At 25.7% G+C, this 15,290-nt stretch overlaps 4 protein-coding genes across 7 annotated transcripts in view; 2 read left to right on the top strand and 2 right to left on the bottom strand.

Annotated features, from left to right (window-relative positions):
• The window catches only part of LOC126903192 (TBP-related factor-like), a 4,148-nt gene extending 1,728 nt beyond the window's left edge, over positions 1-2,420 (bottom strand). Inside the window, exons 1-4 of the mRNA XM_050681249.1 lie at positions 2,122-2,420; positions 1,519-2,035; positions 1,213-1,456; positions 1,026-1,129 (exon numbers count right to left, since the gene is read on the bottom strand). Coding sequence (XP_050537206.1) covers positions 1,026-1,129; positions 1,213-1,456; positions 1,519-2,030 — 860 coding nt within the window. The 5' untranslated portion in view covers positions 2,031-2,035; positions 2,122-2,420. The remainder of the gene's footprint in view (positions 1-1,025; positions 1,130-1,212; positions 1,457-1,518; positions 2,036-2,121) is intronic.
• LOC126903181 (uncharacterized) overlaps positions 2,349-15,290 on the top strand; it is a 67,382-nt gene continuing 54,440 nt past the window's right edge. The window contains exons 1-2 of the mRNA XM_050681228.1: positions 2,349-2,467; positions 5,916-5,999. The gene's annotated coding sequence lies outside the window, so the exon portion shown is untranslated. The remainder of the gene's footprint in view (positions 2,468-5,915; positions 6,000-15,290) is intronic.
• Positions 5,035-11,003, bottom strand: LOC126903186 (spindle assembly abnormal protein 6 homolog). Of its 4 annotated transcripts, none has more exons than XM_050681234.1 (12): positions 10,626-11,002; positions 10,092-10,267; positions 9,587-9,770; positions 9,334-9,519; positions 9,094-9,251; positions 8,429-8,588; positions 8,293-8,361; positions 8,062-8,205; positions 6,178-6,385; positions 5,945-6,099; positions 5,822-5,883; positions 5,035-5,257 (listed from the first exon to the last, which is right to left on the bottom strand). In XM_050681234.1, exons 1-12 carry the CDS (start codon positions 10,743-10,745, stop codon positions 5,164-5,166), a joined length of 1,716 nt encoding a protein of 571 aa, XP_050537191.1. In that variant the 5' UTR covers positions 10,746-11,002; the 3' UTR covers positions 5,035-5,163. The 4 variants fall into 4 exon arrangements, with proteins under 4 accessions (XP_050537191.1, XP_050537192.1, XP_050537194.1 ...); XM_050681235.1 differs by having other exon boundaries at positions 9,587-9,767; positions 10,626-11,001; XM_050681236.1 differs by lacking the exon at positions 5,035-5,257 and adding an exon at positions 5,284-5,637 and having other exon boundaries at positions 10,626-11,003.
• Positions 11,224-15,212, top strand: LOC126903184 (cullin-1). Its single transcript, XM_050681231.1, has 2 exons — positions 11,224-12,803; positions 14,037-15,212. Exons 1-2 carry the CDS (start codon positions 11,451-11,453, stop codon positions 15,009-15,011), a joined length of 2,328 nt encoding a protein of 775 aa, XP_050537188.1. The 5' UTR covers positions 11,224-11,450; the 3' UTR covers positions 15,012-15,212.

The following is a 15,290-nucleotide window of genomic DNA, read 5'->3' as shown; positions in this document are numbered from 1 at the left end:
ATTTTTTTTTATATTTTTAACTTAATAATGCTCTAACTTTTTCAAAAATGAACATATCAATATAATTTTTTTTTATATAGATGCTTGATGTCTTTACTTAACATTTAGTATATTTTTTTTGTAAATCTGACACTTAACCTGCCCACAGGGGGAGATTTAAAATGACAACTTTTTCACAACAAATTTACTTTTTCAACATAACTTTTGAAAATGTTCCGGAAGGTCTGACACTTTTATATATATCTTAAATTAAAGCTAATGTAATATACTTTAATTTGAAAAAAAAAAATTTGACCTCTGGACTTGTCTTCACGGCGAAAATGGCTACCGAATGCTATTTTCGTGTGAAAATTCTCGATTTTATTATTTATATTATATTTAACTTTATAATGCTATAACTTATTGAAAAGTTTATGGATCCACACAATTTTTTTATGAAAAATAATATTTTTTAATAAACCCTTTTTCATTCGACATACATTATCTTAATCGAGATATTAATAAGGAACCAGCAGATCATGTAGCTTTTGGAATAAAACACCAATTTTTTTAAAATTAAACACTATCTAAAGATTTGCATCGAAGCGTTTATTTTTGATAGTGATTTTAATCACTGTCAGATTAAATCTATACTGGATCCAACTATACCACGTCCCTACTGTGCTGGTTTTTTTTAGTTTGAACAGTATTCTTAAGCACATTAGCACAGCTAGCCTTTTTCATTTTCTCTTTATCAAGTAAGAAACCATTAGTTGAAAAGAGATAAGAGGTTTTTACATGCTAGAAAGAAAAGAAGAAAAGGCAATAGAGAAGGATGATCACTCAATACCAAAAGAGTATCAGGGACAGTTAAACTCAGCTGCTTCATGAATATAATCATATTATCATTATAATAAAATTTAATAATAGCCTTTTATAAATAAATTTTAATATTAAAATAAACAAATCATTTTTACATTTATATTTTGTTAACCTGTGTTATTGTAAACGACTAATATTAAAACATCATTCCAAAATTTATTTACCTTGTAAATTGCGAATGAGCCGTATTAAGCTCTTCTAACATAATAGGGAATCCAACATCCCATGTGCATACAATATTATGTATAGTATAATCGCAAAACTTCACCTAAAAAATTAAATCAATATTAATTTTAAAAAATTACTTTAAAAAAATAAATAAATAACAAAAATGTATTTAATTGTACTTACATCATGACCAAGCCTTTCTAAAATTTTAGCTACCTTTCGACAGGCTAAATTTCCAGTACGATCATCTTTAGCACCTTGCATAATCATCTTACCAGAAGGAAATAAAAGGCTAGTAACATTAGGAGTTCTTAATCGCATTATTAGCCCATTAAATCGCTGAGGATTGTATTCAGAGTTACTAGTCCACATAACAATTCTTACCAAATCCAAACGACAACCCATATTAGCTCCACAAACAATATTTCTATTAATAATAATTAATTTAAAATATATATATTATCTTCATGTATTATACAAAATACATACTGTACTTGAATGGATTGTCCACTTTTATTACATCTAATAAATTGAGGTACATTCATTACAATAGTTGTATGAGGGTTAATATTTTGATTATCATTATTACTGATTTTAGGTTTTTTCTTTAAAGGTTCAAAATCATCATCATCTAAATTATCAAAAAAATGTTTTTCTTCTAGTTTATCAATAACATCCTGACCTACAATAACTTCTTCAGCTTCATCTAGCTTTTTAACAATAGATGAGTTTGACACGGTTATGTCTTCAATTTCTTTACTGTCTTTTATAGTATCTATAGGACCTAACACTTCTTCATGTAATGCGTTTTCATCAATTTTACCCAGTACTTCTTCTTGTATACTTCCTAAAATTTCTTCTCCTTCAACTGGGATATGTTTATCATATTCATCAAAATCATCATTCTTCTCATAAAGGTTTTTGTTAAGCATGGAATGTAAACTTTGCTCAGCTCCATCACTTTGATCGGAATCATAAAAATCATCATCACTTATATCCATATTGTCTAATAAAGTATTATGATATTATTATAAGATTTTTGATTATTAATAATTCATTCAATCCTATTTTAACTCCAAAATTTAACATTACCTTCTAGTCTAGAGTAAAATAGCAGATTTTATTGTCTACTAATTATACACTGGAACAATCCAACGAATGCAGGTTCTTAAAATTTCTCTATAAAAACATTTTTATATTTAAGTTTTCAGGTTTTCTAGCAATATCCAAAAATTAGTCGGTTGACCCTTCACATTTCACAAATCGTAAGTGATGACTGCACCACAGTGTTTACAGTGATGACGTGATAAGGAGCCACATGTCAATCAACGTCCAGATAAGAAACAGAGCTTAATTGTTAATATTAAAAGTTATACAATAGATTGAGTTATGAACATAATAGAATAATAGTGAATCTCAGTTTAGCTTTGATGAGAAGGTGAGAAAGTATTACTTTTACTATGATGTGTTTTTCTTTTTTTTTTGTGTGTGTCTGTTACCACTTCTCAGCTCTCACCATTCCGATTTCTTTCAACTATACGTCAATAAATCACGAATCGTATCTAGTTGAAGACATTACCCTCAAAAATTGAAAAAATTTGACACTTTACCTGCCTACGGGGGGATTTAAAATGACAATTTTTTCACAAAATATTAACTTTTGAAAGTCTGGCATTTTCATATATATCTTAAATTAAAGCTAATATAAAGCATTATTATAATGCTAATATATGCTTTATCATGGAAAAAAAATTTTCGAACTTTATTTTGTCTTCACGGTGAAAATAGTTACAAAATGCTATTTTTTTGTGAAAATTCTCGATTTTATATTTAAAATTTTTAACTTTATAGTAGTATAACTTATTGAAGAGTGTATGGATCAATACAATTTTTTATGAAAAATAATATTTATATCCCTCTTTCATTTGGCATACTATTTTTTAAAATAACCATTTCCCTTTATATATTTATATATTATAAATAATAATATATTTGTATATATATTTATTCATATATTACACTTATAAATCATAAAACATGTAATCAGGATAAAAATAAGGAAATAGGAGATCATGTTTCATAAAACTTGTTATCAGGATATAAATAAAAAAATGTAGCTTTGGAATAATCCACCAATTTTTTCAAATTAAACACTATCTACAGATTTGCATCGAAGCGCTTTTTATGATAGTGATTATTAAAATCACTTTCAGATATCATTAAACTTTATCCAACTATGCCGTGACCCCACTGTGTTGGTTTTTTTTTCAATGTACCTTAGGCAAATTCAATGTCTAAGGTTGTAAAAAAGAGAGGTTTGAGTATTCAAACCTTTTTTTCAACCCAACATTTTTTACACGTAATTAAGTTGTATTAAATAATGAAATGAATATTATATATTAAAATTCTCTTATAAATAATCTATATTATATTATATTTAAGCCTCAGACTTTGGCAGATAGAGGCGTGAATTTGAGTAGACTCGCCATTGCTTTTTATAATTTAGAAAAAATACATTACCGAGAAATAAATGAAATCATAAATATTAACATTTTAAGATATTAGGATATTTATTTATATAACATGAATGAACAAATTGCCTTTTTTATAAATATTGTTCACACAATTTTATTTTCACAAAAGAAAAAAAATAGAAAACATTAAGTAATGTGACTATTAGTATAAATATCCATTAAAAATAATCTATACATAAAAAAAAAAATGGAATAAGTACAAAATTAAGAATTGAAAGTAGATCAAAGGGTCGATAAAATTTTATTTTTTAAAAGATCATGAGATATATAAAAAAAATCACAATACATAAAAACTGAACCGTCTAGTGTCAAAGCTCTAGGGAATAAAGTTCCAGCTGCTTAATCAATTATAAATTTAAGAACATAAAATAAAGATTGTGTTCTAATAAAATGAACTAAGTAGTTCAAGGCAATCAATATTTGAATTTATAAGGTAGTAAATGAACCAAAAGTCTGCTAATTAACGCCTGATTTCATATGCATGAAGTCCAGTTGAGTCCGCTACTAAAATAAAAAAATCCCTGGGAAATAGGTAGTTTTATCTTAAAAGATAGTACTTTTAAAAATTTATATTGAACATTTTCAAATTTGAGTTATGTAGTTAGGAAATAAATTAAGAGAACCAAATTCTAAGTGAGAACGAACCAAAGAGTAATAAAACGATTTTATGCATTTTTAATTTGTACAATGTTTCTAATTTAAAAACCAATCATTTTCAAGCAATTGTAAAATTGACATGAAAAGTAAATGTTAAACCAGAATTAAAATAAATACCCAAGTCTCAAACTGAAGACAAACTTTTTAATAGAATACTCGAAGTATGATAATTATAAATTATTTAACTATTATTACGAACAAAAGATATAATATGACATTTATTAATGCATAAATGAGAGAAAATTAAGCATACACCATTCAATAAATCATTTTTGTATTATCAGTAAATAATAAAATCTTAGTGTCATTATCAAAAATAGAAGGCAAAGGCAAATCATTAATAAAAATAAGAAATAGTAACGGATACAAATTAGAGCCTTAAAGTACACCTAAAAAAGCATAAAAATCCTTAGGATAATATATTTGATAACATAAATTATTATGAGGTAATTATTGTACCTACTGGGCTGTTAGCCTCCCAGTCCAGCCTTGTGATGTTGTAAAATAAATTTGTCAAAAATTTCTGTCATTTCAGAGATTTAAAAGTCACTGCTATTATTTGTTTTGATTAGCACCTAGTTACTGCTAATTCCCAATAGCAGTCCTAAAATCATTGTTACCATCACTAATTCTAGGAAACAGTAATAAACAACAGTATTGTATGTTTAATTAATAAAAAAATGAACTAGTAGAAGTTATTAAAACTCACATAAAAAAATTATACAGTATTTTTCAAAACCTATTACATACTATAGTAAAAGTTTGTGAAGGTAATGCACATATCTTCAAATAGAAAATTAAATAAATAAACACATACAAGTTAAAAATAAATTTATTTAAATTAATATTTATTAATAAAAAATAAAATAAAATAATTATAATAATTTTTATAGTTAAATTGAAAAATTACATAAAAAATTAACAAAGTTATAAAAAAATAAGTTTAAACTGCAAAGTATGCAGAATTCTGTGGTCCATACATTACACGACGGATTGGTGCACTTTTTTTTATATCAGTGTTACTATTCAAAGTTTCACTGAAAAACAAAATTTTTTCTTAATATATTAAGAGAGAAGAATGCGTGGTTATGTGGGTAGAAATGTATGATTCTTAGGGTTGGTAATTGATTTCTAGTGCAAGCTGACCATAATTTTTTTAACTTGAGTATAAATTTATATTAGGGGTTGGTAATAATGCTGTTATTGTTAAGTTTCTTTTTCTGAGGCTCAATACATTTTGGTATCACTTTGCTTTTCTTAGATAATTAATTGTTAGTCCCTGATCGATATATTTTTAATAGAGCCAATCTAAATTCTAAAACTTCTAGAAAATTTAATCTAAACCTACCCACCTACCTATCCATTGTTCCAGTTTTTTTCTATACATGCATTGTCTTTTAAAGGTACCTTAAAATGACTTTTTTAAAAATATTTTTAACACATTATTTGCTGATTAAAAAAAAAATTAACAGTTTTTGATAATATAACACTATTTAATTTATAGCAGTATACAGTTTTCAGTGATAACATTTTTATATTATATTTAGAATGTTAAAAGTATAAGATCATCATCAAAATGTATAATATAATTTAAAAATTACCTGGTCAAATTTCCATTTTTTAAATTTAATCTTCTACCAATTTGTTTAGTCTTCTTTTCGTCCTATTATTATTTAAATTTTAATTTAATTTTAGAATAACCTGAATGTAATTTAAGAACTTACCAATTCAGTTGTAGCCGGAGTGGAAGTAGAGAACTTTCCAAGAGACTTAGTGGCGGTAATATTACTTTTAGTTATATTATTTGTTTCTGATATTGAGCTTAATGGTTTTGCAGTGATCTCACAGTTATTTAATTTACTGTTCAACCAATGGATCACTATAATAGAAATTACTTAAAAGTATTAATTAAATAAAAAAAGTGATGAAACAATTATAAAATAACATATCCATTAACCTTTGTCATTGCTAGCAATGCGTTCTTCTTTTTCCTTTAAATTTTGTTCAACAGTTGCCAAGCGATTTTTAACTTCTGTTAACTCAGATGTTAAACTTTCAATTTTAAGATTCTTTTCTTCAAATGATTTTGTTAGCACATCATTTTCATTTTGATATTTAATAATATCTTCCTTTTGTCTGAGAGCAATATCTTTACTAAGTAATAGCTACAATAATAAAATTATTTTTATCAATAATAATGCATAATAAACAATCATGGTCATATAATAGTAATTGATCACTTGTGGCTAATATTATTTAAAATATTAATTTAAAACTGAAAAATATACAACTTAAATAGCTACACAAATTAATTAATATCGCATATACATATTTTAGGAATAATGTTACCATCACAGCTAAATACATGCTGATTGAAGTGGTTAAGGATATATCCATGTATACTGTTGAGTTCTGACTTTCGGACTCATTTCAGAGTCCATCTTCAGAATGACTATACTATTACTGACCAGTACAGTTGCAGCTACCGACTAGCTACTATCACTCTGAAGATGGACTCTGTAATGAGTCCGAAACATCAAAACTTAACTGTAAACATGGATACATCCTTAAGTGCTTCAAGCAACAAGACAATTCATGAAAGCTTTAACATATTCATAAATACATGCTGACACACTAATCGAAAAATTCTCCCTTATAAACCCCTAATGACCTTATCACCTAGTAACGTATAACTTAACGATGTTATCACCTAGTTGATTGTTACATATTATCAGTTTATACAAGTGTAATAACAAATTTTAAAGGGAGTTAAGATTTTTAATAAGCTTTAAATATTTTCTCATTCAAAACTTTTACAAAGTGTTTTTATAATTTTATTCTTGAGTAACTATATACATTCAATAAAATAAAAAATATATTAATTAAAATGAAATAATTAAAACTATTTTTTTGGGAAAGCACAGTATTTATGAAAAATACTTATAGGTATTTAAAAAGACAATTTAATTAAATTTTAAATCGCAGAAAGAGTTATTTGATTATGTTGTGTCTTGTATATTATAAAATAAATAAATATTGAAATAAATAAATAAATAAATTTATCACAACTTATCTATTTATTTTACTAAAGGAAAGTAAAGTTCAAATTTGAAAGGGCTCACATATCACATTTTAATAATCAAATTTACTGAGACTAATAAGCCATAACTTCTACAACATAGGAAATATTTTTTGGTATGTTATTATGTTTGTCACGGGTCATTTCATTAACTTAATCAGAACTTTACTTGCTTTTTTAGACCTTAAATAACATGCCTATGAATGTTTTAATAATAAAAATAAAATAAATATCATTTATATACAACACGAATCTAAAATCATGCAACAATGATCATCAATTTTTAAATGGCTTTACAGAAAATTAGTCAAAAATGAAAATGGTACACCCAAAAATAATTCAATTAATAAATGAATCATCTAATAAATGCAGGCAAAAATACATACAGTACAAGGAGGGTTTTCTCACAGGCTACAACTAGAAAGATAACTTGTAGAATTCTGAATTGGTCAAATTATCAACTATAGGAAAAAGGTTAAATTATTTTTAATATGTATAGTAATAACTTCTGTAAATTATTATTAATCATTTAAATAGTTATTATTTAAATTGTTTACAATGTTCACTATTATTTTGTAAGTGAACAATTTTATAAATTTCAACATCTATTTTTATACAGACTAAAAAAAGATTCGAGTAAAAAAAAAGTCAACTATTTATAGAATTTATAGAAATAAGACAAAGTTGCTAATAATCTTGCCTAATTTATAATTCTGGGGCCTACAAAAAGTTTTTATTTGAGGCAAACAATAATTTAGATACTTTAGTGGTTTGTTCTTCATTAGATTCATGGAGTTTTTTTATAATTTTATTTGCTTTTTTTAACTCATCACACATAGAATTTAATCTATCTTCATTATGTTTTTTTAATTCTTCATTTTCTTTTTTGACACTTGTCAGCTGTTCCTATATATATATATATAAAAAAAACTATGAAAATATTTAGATACCAAAATAGATCAAATGATAATAATAATAAAACTGCAAGTATACTTTTAAGTTGCTTAAAATTTCATAGTAGTTATTTTGTTTTTGAAGTAATTGAGTGTTTTGCTGTATTTCCTGAACATAATATATATTTAATAAAATTAAATTCTATTAAGTTTTGTAAAAATAATATAAAACATACCTTTTCTAGAGTAGAAATATGGGCTTGCATACTCTCAATAATTTTTTTTTTCATATCTCTATCAGATGTTACATTCTGATTGGTTGCAACGAGTGATGAAATTTCTTCACAAAATGTTTTGTTTCTAGATTCTAGTGATTTTATTTGAATAGTCATTTCACTAATTAAAGAAAAATGTTTTTAGGAAAATTGATATAAAAACCATTTAATATATTCAATTTTTGCAATAATGAGTAGCTGAAGTGCTATTAGGTTTACTCTGCCATTTTTTTTTGTGTCAATAGACACAATAATTACGCTCTTGTTAGACCAATTCACTTAGCAATAAATCAAAAGATCATGAAACATATATAGTTGAAGCTATTGGTGCCAATATTTTGAAAAACTTCCCTTAATTATTGTAATAAAGAGAAATGTCCTAAAATATTACAATTGTTATAATGTAGCCAATGTTGATACTTTTAGTTTTCATTTTATATTAAAATAACTTTTTGAAAACTAGATGATAATATTTATATTGACTGTATTTTAGATATTTACATTACTGATAATATAGTTTTTTTTAGAAAATTCAAATCAAATAGTATCTAAAAAAATGTCTTTACTCCAAATTACACTAGATACCGATTGTACTTAACTTTTTAAAATATTAAACTACTACATACCTAATCTGTTGAGATTTATTCTCTGATTGTGCCAATAAAGATTGTATTTCCTTATTTTGAGATTTTATAGTTGTTTGAAGTGATACATTAAGTCTTTCTTGTTGAACTATCATCTCTTCATGCTTTTCTCGTAGTTGTTTCATCCGTTCTAAGTCCAACTTAAAATTAATTTATTTAATGATTAATAATTTATTTAATGATTCAAAAATAGTTGATAAAATTTTTGAATTTGAAACTAACTTTTTCATATTTTTCTTTCCATAAACTGATCTCTTTTTCTAGTCTAGCAGTAAGACTACACTTTTCATCATTCATGGATAACTGGTACCTTTCCAATTCATTATTTTTACTTATTATATCATTACGTAATCTTGTAACTTCTAGTTTAAGTATTTCAGTTTCTTTATCTTTTAAATCAATTAAATTCTAAAAAATATTTTAGCTGACAATTTTTTTTTATGACATACGTAATTAAAATTCTAAAAATTTTTACTTTAATTTCATTCATTTTTTTACAAATATTTTTTGCCACATCAGAGTCAGATGGTTTTGACATTTCTATGGCCAAATGACACAGATTTTTAAACTCATTTAATTCAATGATTTTAAACATATATTTACAACCTTTGTATGATTTATTTCCAATGTATTCATCTTGTATTAATAATTTAAACCTACTTAAAAATAGTTATTTTATTGAGGTATTTATAAGTAATGCATGGAATTACATTCATTTATAAATTTTATTTAAGTTATTATGAAGGGCCTCAAGTTTAAACAATTTTATTAAAGGATTTTATAGTAATATTGAATTATTTTTCGTATTGGGTGGTAAAATCCTCTCCTTCTAATCTCCCCACATACATTAACATAGATAACAAAAAAATTATAAATGAATACAATTCCACTCCCAATTTATAAGTGTTAATTTTTTTAACTGATATTTTATGACCTTACAGAGTTATTATCCTAACTAATTTTATATATTTATAGCAAACCTAGGTCCTTCATTGATATCGGAGTTGTTTAATAATTGTACAATTTGATTTGGAAAATGATCAAAACTGACGACTAAATCTTGTGAATCTTTGATTGTTCTGAATGAATCTTCATTAATATTTGCAGTAATATAAAATAGAGGATCATTTTCATCAGATGCTGATATGAAAAGAATCTGCAATATTAAGATAATTTTTTACGAAAATCACATATAGTTTTATAATGAAAAATTGATCTTGGTTTAATATTAGCTTAAACATCATTACTTCTTCAAAAATATTATATGTAATGTTTGTTGTAAAAAAATAACTTTAACAATAAATAATTGGTTAAATATCTTTGTAAACACATTTAAGTAATTATATACTAACTACTTAAAAAATTTGGTTTTTAATATTTAGATAATATTTAGTGGTTCAAATAATTTCCAGATCATGAAATATATTAGTAAAAAACAGTTACACTTTTATGGTTAATTAGCTAAGTGATTTAAATCATTTTATGTAGACATAATTATATTAGTTGTCTCATACTTTTTCATTGTTTTGGTAAATTAGTTCTACCGTAATCATTATATCAAGTGGTACTTTGTCATTGTGTCCAGAATCTTTGACATAAACACTTTTAATTTTTGAATACATTGTTTCTTTCATAATAGTACTCCACACGCTCACATAGTAAATATTAAAAATTGTATTTTGCTAAACTAGTTTTACTGTTTTCAGTTATTTGAATTCTTATCAACTGTTGAGTTTTGCATTTCCTGTTTTTTATCAGCTTGATACGAAAGTAATTTCAAATTTAGTTTTTTAACTTACTGAACCGATACTGTATAAAAGAAAAAAAATTAATCTATTTCTTAATAGACAATTAAAAATAAATAAGATTGAGTTTTCTGAAAAGAATTAAAATGATAAAAATAATACTCGTTCCATTGGATTGTCTGTTGCGTCTATAGTGTCTTTGACAAAATGTTAAATATACGGTGTCCTTGTAAATGACTACATCAGTTTCTCCAAAAAGAAAACTTCCTATCAAATCCATTGTTCATGACCAATCTTTTATTATACATGTAAAAATAAAAATTTCTCCGTCGTTTAAATCAAACTAACATTTGTTTTTATTTCGTAGATAACGAGAAAAGTGATTTAGAAAACACTACTATTCAATTTTTAATGTTAACGTCTTAGTTTGTTTGCTATTATAATATTGTATAATTAATTAATTAGGTAAGTGAAATATTTGTTATGAAATTTTGACGATTTATGTTTGTTGGAAATAAAGTTTTTTTTTGAGCTAAGAGCTGTTTGTAATCTAAAAAGCACAAACTGTAAGCTTAGGAAGACCTGGCAATAATTATGTCAAGTCGTCGCGACGGAATGTCGTCAAAACAAATTTATGATCTTGACACCATATGGGGAGATTTGAAAAACGGTATTGAACATGTTTATAATCGACAGTCTATGCCAAAGCCTCGTTATATGGAACTTTATACACATGTGTATAACTATTGTACAAGTGTACATTTAAATCCTAATAAAAATGCAGCTGTCCCAAGTAATCGTTCCAAAAAAGTTACCTCTACATCAACAGCTCAGGTTGGAGGTGCACAGTTGGTTGGTTTAGAATTATATCGAAGAATTAAAGATTTCTTACGACATTATCTTGTAGACCTGATTAGTCGAGGGTCAAATTTCATGGATGAAGATGTATTGGCTTTCTATACTCGAGAATGGGAAGATTATCGGTTCAGTTCAAAAGTTCTCAATGGTGTATGTTCATATCTTAATAGACACTGGGTACGTCGTGAATGTGAAGAAGGCCGTAAAGGAATTTATGAAATATATCAATTAGCATTAGTTGCATGGCGAGATTGCCTTTTTCAACAATTGCACAAAAGAGTTACTAATGCTGTTTTAAAATTAATTGAACGTGAACGAAATGGAGAATCAATTAATACTAGACTAGTCAGTGGTGTTATCAATTGTTATGTTGAACTTGGTTTGAATGAAGAAGAGCCGTCCATAAAAGGTCAAAGCTTGACTATTTATAAAGAATCTTTTGAAAAAACATTCTTAGAAGAAACTAAATGTTTTTATATCAAGGAAAGTGATCAGTTTTTAGCAAACAACACAGTTACAGAATATATGAAAAAAGCTGAACAACGATTACAAGAAGAACAAAAAAGAGTTAGGGATTATTTACATGAAACAACTTTAGTGGGACTTGCAGATACTTGTGAAAAAGTTTTAATTCGTAAACATATGGAAATATTTCATGCAGAATTTCAAAATTTGTTGAATTATGAAAAAAATGATGATCTCGGTCGTATGTACCAGTTAGTTTCACGTATACAAGATGGTCTTGGAGAATTAAAAAATATTTTAGAATGTCATATATTGGCTCAAGGCCAAACTGCTATAGAGAAGTGTGGTGAAGCTGCATTTAATGATCCTAAAACCTATGTAAGCGTCATCCTAGATGTACATAAAAAATACAATGCTTTGGTTGGTGTATCATTTAATAATGATTCAGGCTTTGTAGCTGCTTTGGACAAAGCTTGTGGTGGCTTCATCAATAATAATTTAGTTACTAGGCAGTATAATTCAAGTTCTAAAAGTCCTGAAATGCTTGCCAAGTTTTGTGATTTATTGTTAAAAAAATCAAGCAAAAATCCTGAAGAAGCAGAATTAGAAGATACTTTGAATCAGGTAATATAATTTAAATTCTAATTGCTTATTTAAATAAAATAATTAATCTTTAAATAAGTTTTGTAAGTTTACTCTAAAAATAAAATGTAGTTTCTATACAAAAATCTTCTAAATACTAATAAAACAAAGTTCTATTTTGATTATATTTATTATTACATAAAATATCTTTTATTCAGATAATAAATAATTTATTTCATTCTCTACTAAAGGCCTTGCCTTGTCATTGTCCAATTAAATTGGTATATTCTAGGAAAATTGTAAGTGCAATGGTTTCCTTCTGCACTGGGAACATGGTGTTTTTCGCCACCATAGAAGAACACATATGATCACCCATCCGTTCACCTACGGCGGTGGCGCAGCCTAATACCAAGTTTTGTTAACAACTAGTGTGACCACCACACTCCTAGATAATAATTACCTTTTTTATTTTATAATTTTGTAATACATTAGAAATATATTAAATGTACTTTAAAAATTGACCTTTTTTTGATAAATTGTTTTTCATAAAAAATCATATTATATGATAATTAAATTTATTTTTAATGTATATCTAAATTATGAAGTATAAAAAACTATTAAAATTAAAATAGGACTTTACTGACTGTTATCAACACCTTAATTTAATTTTATTCATACATCATTAAATTAAAGTTTTTTTTAAATTATTTGCCCTATTAGAAATTTCCCATATTTATATTTTGCTCTTTCAAAAATCTTAATGGGGACTGCTAAGTTAGGCTTAACTAAGATATATTGATTTGCAAATAATATTAATTTTAATATTAACTGACTGGAGTTGAAAAAAATATATTTTCTTATAATTTAAATAATTCATATTTTTCTTTGATTAATTGAATACAATTATAGATATTATCATAAAATAGTACAATACTCCTAACATAGAGAAATTGAAAATATTTAAACAAAAAAATATTTATTAATTTTTTTTAAGTTTGTAAGAGTCAAAGATCATGTAGAAAAAATAATTAAATACACATTGAACAGTATATCCTCTGTAGTAGTAGTTGAGCTATTTTGTTTTGTCATTAAAACACTTTGATTAATAAATTAAAAGTCTATTTATTCAACTCTCATATTAATGTAAATAATTAACATTAAATTATTTTATATTCGAAAACTGTTCAATATTAACAACAGAGAACTACTCCATATTTTCCTTTGTCTCATGTATAGGACAGTATAATTTTTTAATGAGAAAATATATTTTTTCAGGTTATGATAATGTTTAAATATATTGAAGACAAAGATGTATTTCAAAAATTTTATAGTAAAATGTTAGCTAAACGTCTTGTTCAACATATGTCTGCTAGTGATGATGCTGAAGCTTCTATGATTTCAAAATTAAAACAAGCCTGTGGTTTTGAATATACTTCAAAACTGCAACGTATGTTTCAAGACATTGGTGTATCTAAAGACTTAAATGAAGCATTTAGAAAACATATTATTTCCTCTAATATGCCTCATGATATTGACTTCAGTATACAAGTCCTATCGTCTGGTTCATGGCCATTCCAGTATCTATTAACATTTTCTCTTCCCACCGAATTGGAACGTTCAGTTCAGCGATTCACTCAGTTTTATAGTGGCCAACATTCAGGCCGCAAACTCAACTGGTTGTACAACATGTCCAAAGGAGAGTTGATTACAAATTGTTTTAAAAACCGTTATACTTTACAAGCTTCAACTTTCCAAATGGCTGTATTATTGCAATATAATCTACAGGAATCGTGGACGATAAATCAATTATCAGAATCAACACAATTGAAGTTAGATTATTTAGTACAAGTACTACAAATTTTGTTAAAGGCTAAACTTTTAATGTGTGAAGAAGATGAGACATGCTTACAAGGTAATTCTGTTGTCAGTCTTTATACTGGATATAAGAATAAAAAACTGCGTGTAAATATTAATGTACCTATGAAGCAAGAAATTAAACTTGAACAAGAAAGTACACATAAGCATATCGAAGAAGATAGAAAAATGTTGATTCAAGCAGCTATTGTAAGAATCATGAAAATGCGTAAAGTTATGAAACACCAACAGCTGACAGCTGAAGTGTTGACTCAACTATCATCAAGATTTAAGCCCAGAGTAAATGTGATCAAAAAATGTATAGATATATTAATTGAAAAGGAGTATTTGGAAAGAACTGAGGGACAAAAGGATTCGTATAGTTACTTAGCTTGAGTTTCAACTCATTTGGAATTTCTATTTACAAATATTTTGTATTATGTTGCAGATTTTACTAATTTTTTATTCTTAATTGTAAAATAAAAAAATTCTTTGAAAATGCCTATGACTTCATTGAGCATTATTATGTTTTGTATAAAATAGCAAATAATTATTTATTTGTTTGATAACATTGACATAATATAAACGTTAATGTTATGTTGCTGTCTAAACTTTTTTTTTTATTTTGTCATTAGATTATTTTAATCTACTCAAGGTTACCTTTAGTAAAAAAAA

Source organism: Daktulosphaira vitifoliae, unplaced genomic scaffold (assembly GCF_025091365.1).
Source record: "Daktulosphaira vitifoliae isolate Bord-2020 unplaced genomic scaffold, ASM2509136v1 Scaffold_3, whole genome shotgun sequence".
NCBI classification, from domain to species: Eukaryota; Metazoa; Arthropoda; class Insecta; order Hemiptera; family Phylloxeridae; genus Daktulosphaira; species Daktulosphaira vitifoliae.
The sequence above is the reverse complement of the archived record's forward strand: the minus strand, read 5'-3'. Positions and strand labels throughout refer to the sequence as shown.

Coding starts and splice junctions, on each gene's coding strand:
- LOC126903184 (XM_050681231.1), top strand. CDS start 11,451: ATGTCAAGTCGTCGCGACGGAATGTCGTCAAAACAAATTTATGATCTT. Junction 12,804..14,036: donor TAGAAGATACTTTGAATCAG/GTAATATAATTT, acceptor ATATTTTTTCAG/GTTATGATAATGTTTAAATA.
- LOC126903186 (XM_050681234.1), bottom strand. CDS start 10,745: ATGAAAGAAACAATGTATTCAAAAATTAAAAGTGTTTATGTCAAAGAT. Junction 9,252..9,333: donor GGAAAGAAAAATATGAAAAA/GTTAGTTTCAAA, acceptor ATTAATTTTAAG/TTGGACTTAGAACGGATGAA. Junction 5,258..5,821: donor AAAAATGGAAATTTGACCAG/GTAATTTTTAAA, acceptor TTTGTTTTTCAG/TGAAACTTTGAATAGTAACA.